Source organism: Mugil cephalus, chromosome 11 (genome assembly GCF_022458985.1).
Source record: "Mugil cephalus isolate CIBA_MC_2020 chromosome 11, CIBA_Mcephalus_1.1, whole genome shotgun sequence".
Classification (NCBI taxonomy): domain Eukaryota; kingdom Metazoa; phylum Chordata; class Actinopteri; order Mugiliformes; family Mugilidae; genus Mugil; species Mugil cephalus.
This window is the reverse complement of record NC_061780.1, coordinates 10,357,487-10,364,540: the sequence shown is the minus strand read 5'-3', so window position 1 is coordinate 10,364,540 and position 7,054 is coordinate 10,357,487. Positions and strand designations below refer to the sequence as shown.

Sequence of the window (7,054 nt, the reverse complement as noted above, 5' to 3'; positions counted from 1 at the left end):
TTCCACGAGCCACAGCACGCTCTGATGCCTAGCACTGCTGCCCATGAGGTTGTGTAAGCAGTTTCTGCAAAGTGTTTATCTCAGAGTCTTACCTTGGCTGTTTCATGACACTGCTGTCGGCCTTGAACAAACAAGCACGCGTAAAGATGAAATTGTCAAAGTCCATTCAAATTAAACTCAGAGAAAAGGAAACACAAACGTGTCCCCTGCTATTTTTAGGTATTTAATGCCTCGACAGATCAAAGTTGATTTGTTGAAATGAAATAAATGAGCTGGAATTTTTGCACGATTAGTCATCAACCCCACTTTGCGGATCCAGTAACTGTTTGCTACTAATAATGATGCGCTCACACATCTAGCTGTATGCTAAGAGACGTGACAGTTGGCTATGAGATGCAAAATGAAGCGCCCTCTGTCTGAATACCACACACCGTCGGCCACATTCACAATAACGCTGTGAGAATTTAAAGACAAAACTGGTAAAAATGACAGCATAGTTATTTATTCCTTCAGAAGATGACATACATTGAGAGAGAATACATTGCTCCAGTATATTAACATGCTGACATTAAGCACACTTCAAAACAACCCAGCACTTTTACCCTCGTGAGTAAAAACGTAGTTCATGATTATATCATTTTTACAGAAGATCTTGCTGTTGTGTTTATTTATTTATTTTTTTTACATCTCTCTGGCATCTCTTACTCCTCATCACCATGGAAACAGGGAAAGCCCCACACGTTGCCACGGGAACGACTGAAAATATGTTTTTTTTTTTTTGTCTGCTTTTCTGCAACGCTGCTCCGCTCCGAGTGTGAACGTAGGTGTGTATGAGTGTGCGTTCCCCGTGGTCCTCTGTGATCGGGAAAGCTCCGATTTAGCTGAGCCTGCAAACGTCGCACAGCTCACTTGGCCATGTCCTCAGCCACGGCCTTCCCCATTTTATCTTTCAGGTAGGCCAATTTCTGCCACTCCGTCTGCAGCTCCAGCCACTCATAATATGGCACCTGAAAGAACAAAAAGGATGGATTCTTGTTGAATGCCTGCTCTTTCTTAATGGCATCTTGAGGGAAGAAGAGTGTTTTTGGTCAGGTAGATTCTGGTAGTCACTGAGCAACACTGCAAACCTGAGAGGCAAGTGATGCCACTATTATTCAAAAAGATCGTCCTAGATCAGGCGAGAGAGACAGAGCTTGGATTGGCCTAGATGAGGCAGAACTGCGGATGGAGCTCTATTTATACCACTGCAGCGGGGCCCACCTGACTCTCAGCTCTACGAAAGTATAAGCTTCATTGTTTCCATGCCTCTAGCCTGTCAGATACAGCCCCGCATCCCTGCCTCTGCTCACTGAAATGCTGCTCATCATTACAGCAAACACAACATACTGGGACAATCCCTGTTTCATTTAGTGCTTTAGTGTGTTTGTAATATAGAGAAATTTATTTTGTTGAAAGCCTGCGCCGGTTAATCACTGTGACCAACACTGCAAGAGCACTGGACCGTCCCACCTCCCGTCTCTCCCTACCTACCTCCACTGCGATGAAGCCGGCCAACTGTAGATGTCGCTTCATCATGACAAAACGTCCCAGGAGGTCTCTACTCTTCGAGCCAAAGTTGGGAAAATCCCAGGCCAGGAAAGCTATCCTACAAAAAATGAATAGAGGAGAACATTAAATTTAGATAAAGCAAAAGAGACTGAAAGGCACAAAAGCAAAAGTTGAAACTTCAGGCAGACCCTGCATGCTTTCTTCCCCTGTGACTCACCGTCGCGCCCCTGCAGGTAAAGCCTGATTCCCCCCTCCGCTTGGTAGGTGAGGGGCTTCTAGCTTTGTCAGGCCAACCGGTTTGTTGTCACAATCCACTACCAGCTCACCCTCTGTTTCAGAAGAACGAAAGCTTAAATTAAAGTTAAATTTATTAAGTTAATTAAGTTAAATATTGCTTTTTTAAAACTCCAGTAATAAAGTGACTGTACGTGTTATCTGACGGTATATTTATAGGCCCCCTTACCAATAGTCCATCCATACACGGTGGTAACACCAGTGCGAAGAGCCTCCATCTTCTCACCCACCAAACTCTGTAAGGCCTCTCTTAGAGTGCTCTGCAGGACAGTCAGGGTGGATTTGCTGGCTGACAGGAGATCCAGAGGGAACTGACCACCTGAGGAACCCGGGTGCTCCAAGTGCAGAGTCGCTGCAATATGCAAGAGCTTCAGCTTATAGTTCTCCTCTCGAATGGGGGGGCCACCTAAAGACAGTAAAGACAAGAGAAACAGGCAGTAAGTGGATGCTGGCAGACTACTTACAGCAGTGCTTTTCAAATTCATTCCAAGGAGGCTTTAGCAATCCAAGGAATGTTTCATGCCTTTGAGAAAATAGCTTTAACATGCCTGTCTGATCAGAAATCTATCTGTGCTGTACTGCCACCTATTGAGCCATAATGATATTTTAGCAGTCAAACTAGAGTCTGGACAGAGAGCACAGCAGTTCTAGTACCTTTAATGGATATTATTTGTATGTGTCTGTTATTTTAATTGTACTCAGTTGGCCTCACTCAGTTTCAGCATGAAGTAATTGTATTTAGACACGTAACACTATTGATTTCTTTTAACTGGATAAGAAAATTACATACTGTAGTTGGTATGCAATGACTCTTTTATTCTGCGGAACAATTTACTTGTAAATTTTTTTTAATTTTTTTTTTTTGCAAGTTTACATTTAATTATGTCATAAGCACAGACCAGTTCCCATCGCCATGCTGTCTACGTAAACTACCAGATCCAAGATGGATTTAGGTTTATGGGGAATTGAACTATCTCCAATTGCTGCTGTTTATGTGCATATTGTTAGCAAATTTCATCCAAGGTTTCCTATTCCTTGAACTATGACTTGTTTCCACTGTTATCACTCTCTCTGTGCATCCATTACTCACACAAATGGCATGAGAAATGAGCTGTATCTGAAAATATATTCATATCCAAAGATTGTTGTCGTTCATCTTTCTTGATTTTACTCAGAATTAACCGGTCCAAACTGCTGCAGGCCTTACTGGTTCTGCCTTTTCTCTTCAGTCACAAATCACTGACAATATTTCCATTTTCATTTTAATGGTTGCTTATAGACTCACCAGTTAATGCCTTTTGGTTGGTTAAATAATGTAAATTGATAATAGATTATCATAACAGTTAAATATGTTTAAAATCTGTTGTACAACAAAGTTACTGGCTTCTTCTTTCTTGACTATATTCTAACAGTCTACACTGGTTATGCCAAGCTACACGCCGGTCAACTTTGTTAACAGATGATATGACATCCATACATAACCAGATGTCTGAACCACTTTTTTCAGTCTCTTCCAGTTTCGAGGAACCAGTGTTTTACTCCATGTTCCCCCTTAAATGGGAGCCGATACATATGAGATTAAATTCACTGATCCAGAGTGCGAGTCTGAATATTTCTTCATTTCCTGCTTATCAAAAACAAGTACACAGCCGTGTGTCTTACCTGATAGTTTGGTAATATGATTCGGTTGCGTTAGGGGGATGATATATTGGGGCTTAGCCTGCTCTAAGATGCACAAGGACCAGACCACATCTGTCTGCAAAAAAGGTTCCAAGCCCGAGAGAGACTTTTCCAGCACGAGGTGAACCTTAAGTTAAATGTAACATAAATGTAAGACAATGTAAAATCAATGTAGGAAGTGGAAGCAATCGTGTATCATCAGCAAACAGTCTTTTATGTCATTGGTACCTTGCTGTAGAAGTCTTCTCCTTTCCTGGGCTGGAAGCCCAGTCTAGCAAAAGTCATGACCAGATTGCAGAGGTGGAGTACACTATACTTTTGATGGTTTGAAATGTAGTGCTGGAAAAGAAAGAAAACATAAATAAATATTCAAATGATAGATTCATTAGAGATCGCAGATGAAGCACGTTTAAAAATGAAAAACTAGAGGCAGCCTTGTGTATTACTGACCTCAGCAAAGCCCTCAAACAGAGGGATGTGGAGCCACTTGAGGAAGCCCAGGGACTTAGCACAGCGTGTCACGTCAGTTGGGCTGAGCTCAGGGAGTCTGGGTAACAACTCTGCGGCCATTCGCTGGAATACCTGAGAATGGTTGAAATTCAATTTGCCTACAAAAGAGCCAAAGACAAAGTTGTTAGTGTCAGTATTACAGAGTGTGTTACTGAGCCCAGACTGAAATAATCTATAAATCCAGACTTTTCATTTAGCACCTGTAAAAGCTTCTTATTACAAAATGAACACCGACTGCTTGATTACCAATGTTGTTAGCGTAAGTCTTATGAGCCACGGTGCTATTACCGTAAGCAAAGGCCATGTCCAGTATCAGTGGAGGGGTGAGCTCTGACGATGGCTTCTGCAGAAGGTGGTAGGACAGGGCCCTGAGCAGTGGGACACTTCTGCGCCCCTGAGATGCCAAAGACACGCAGACTTTGCGGATGTCGTTAGTTGAAAAGCTCTCTGCGAGCTCCAGAGCCTGCAAGAGAGACAAACAGAAGATTATCAATATGGTTTGGGACTAGGAATAGATTTGACCAATATTTACTTATTATTCTTGTTTCTTTGATTGTTCTATTATAATCTCACCAGCCCAGTCCCCAGCCCAAGAGCATAAATAAGGATTTATTCTAGCCGGCACATTTGCTCATATATTTCACTGCTACATTGCATACGATCTCTCTTTTTACCAATCTCATGATATGTCAATTATTTCTGAGAAAGAAAGCGTTTGAAAGACAGCAACTTGTGTTCTGTTTCCAATCTGTGTGGTCTAGTTCAGCAGTTCAGTACCTTGTCTTCAAGTTTGTCCATCAAGGTAGGGGACATGCATTCTCCTTTAGATATCAGCGTACTGACAGTTTTGGCTTCGGCGATTTCAGTCCAGCGGAGTTCTATTTGTTTTAATGCACTGTTCACTACGGCCTGCTGGTCTTTCCTATATGTTCCCCAGTCTACCAGGTAGCTCAGCTGTTTTTGCGATAGCCTTCGGATCCTCCAGAGTACCTCTGTTTGGACAGAATTGAGTACTGCATCAGTCGCGGGAACCCTCATAATCCAGAGAGTTTGCAAGACAGACACTAAAGTGCTGTTCCACACCGTTGATACCTGAAAAAAGAAACATGCAGAAATGAGTATTTCCATAACTTACATGACAACAGTGCTGGTTTAATCTCGCTTCGTTACCTGCTGAGATATGGTTTTCATCATATTCTGTAGCCTTGGATCCTTCATCAGTTCTTGGGATTGTTCCTTAAATTTCACCTGGGTCTTTAGCACCAACCTAGTCCACTTCATCAGGGCTTTAGCAGCTTGGTGACCGTTTCCTTTATGCTCTGCCCAGGCCAACAGGACATCCTCAGGCATTTTTGCCTTTTCCACCAAGTCATCCAGTTCGGTGTGTGGAGGCAGCAACGGAAACTCTTGCACTGCAACTTTCGTTCGGTCACACATCAACCTCTCCGTGACCCATGGCCAGCCTTTTGCCCGCTGCACCTCGCCAGGGTCAGCTACGAGTGAAGGTAGGTGGGACGCAGCAGAAGCAGCAGGAGCCTGAGAGGAGGATCTGCAGAGAAGACGGGCATATCTACACAGGAGGCGGCTGGCCATCAGGTCTGGGTGCTGAGTGACAAGGCAGAGGCCAAGGATACGGAAGGGGAGAACAGGTTCCTCACAATCTCAGCAGTCGGCGTCACCTTCCCACATCATCCAACCTAAGGAGTCAACAGAGAATTAAGGATTGGGGGAAAGGTCGGCAGGTTACAAGAAGCAACAAATCTATGAGCTGAACGTTCAATAACTTAACAACAATGACACACTGTCAGAAAACCTATCGATACTTAATGCTAAAACCATGTCTCGCTTCTGGTCATAAGGAAATAAAATGCTAATCCGGAAATACGCATTGTGTAACCAACAGCAGATACATAATATCAATACAGGATCTTGATCGAGCCCAGTAATATGTGGTGTTGTGACTGTGATTGAAAATATAGCTCTCTGGCATTTCTGGTAAATAGAGGTATCGTGGCTGTCATGTAACGTTCAATCCTGACCTTGCCGTGGAAAGGAAGAGGCGAACCGAACCGGCAAACGCTTCGCTACGCCTCTTTTCACACAACTTAACTTCAGCACGCCACCGGGACGCAGCATGTCGCCTGCCACCACATTACCAAAGACGACTTACCTTTGATTTAGAATAACTTTTGCATAAAAGCCGTTCACATGGGAGAAGTCTGCCGAAGACCGTCGCGTGAAGATGACGACACCAAGTGCGATCACGTGATCCGCGGACGCTGCTGTAATTGGCTAGAAATGGGGCCCCGGACTCGACTCGTTTCAAGGAAATAAATTACGTTAAATGTTAAATGTTTTGCATATCGAGTGGAGGATGGAGGGGTTAGGAGCAATGGTTAGGAGATATGGAGGTACGCGACAGTTTTAGGCTGGTGTCTGATTTGTAAGATAACAACCCCAGATGGCTGTTGTTAAAGTTTAAATGTGGATTAATAATACAGGACTCACCTAGTTACAAAATGTTGCTATTCACTTCCATAGTTGCCCAGATTCGATTGTCAAATAATATGTAGTGGTTTAAGGACCTGAGGGGATTCAGTGATAGGGTGATACTGTTTATACAGAAAACGTGTGTGCAATTCTTGACAGCACACTCAAGTTGACCTTTGACCTCCATGATATAAAATGTATTGTATTTTATTAGACATTCATGTATGACAAGATTTGCCATAGTTAGCACATGACATGGTGAGTTAATGATAAAAACAGACTTCTTAGCTCAAGGCGACCTTGACCTTTAACCACCAAGTTTAAACAGAGACATCTAAAAAAAAAAAAGAGAGACATAAAAAATCTCTTTCCAGGGAGAGGATAATACTCCAGGACACAATCCACAGGCTGGACGTTGTTTAGGTTTGTTGCACTTCATTTAGTCTCACTGTTGTTAGCCCATCCTCTCTCTGTACTTCATCACTTCCTCCCCACCTGCCCCCACCCTACAATGTGTAAATGGGACTGATAA

At 43.2% G+C, this 7,054-nt stretch overlaps 1 protein-coding gene across 1 annotated transcript; it reads right to left on the bottom strand.

The window, feature by feature from the left end:
• Positions 1-480: 480 nt before the first annotated feature.
• tbrg4 (transforming growth factor beta regulator 4) lies at positions 481-6,317 on the bottom strand. The gene is made up of 11 exons (XM_047599553.1): positions 6,203-6,317; positions 5,203-5,729; positions 4,810-5,124; positions 4,321-4,495; positions 3,973-4,130; positions 3,751-3,861; positions 3,505-3,649; positions 2,012-2,248; positions 1,766-1,877; positions 1,531-1,645; positions 481-1,007 (listed from the first exon to the last, which is right to left on the bottom strand). The coding sequence occupies exons 2-11, from the start codon at positions 5,623-5,625 to the stop codon at positions 906-908; spliced, it is 1,893 nt and encodes a 630-aa protein (XP_047455509.1). The 5' UTR covers positions 5,626-5,729; positions 6,203-6,317; the 3' UTR covers positions 481-905.
• Positions 6,318-7,054: the final 737 nt, after the last annotated feature.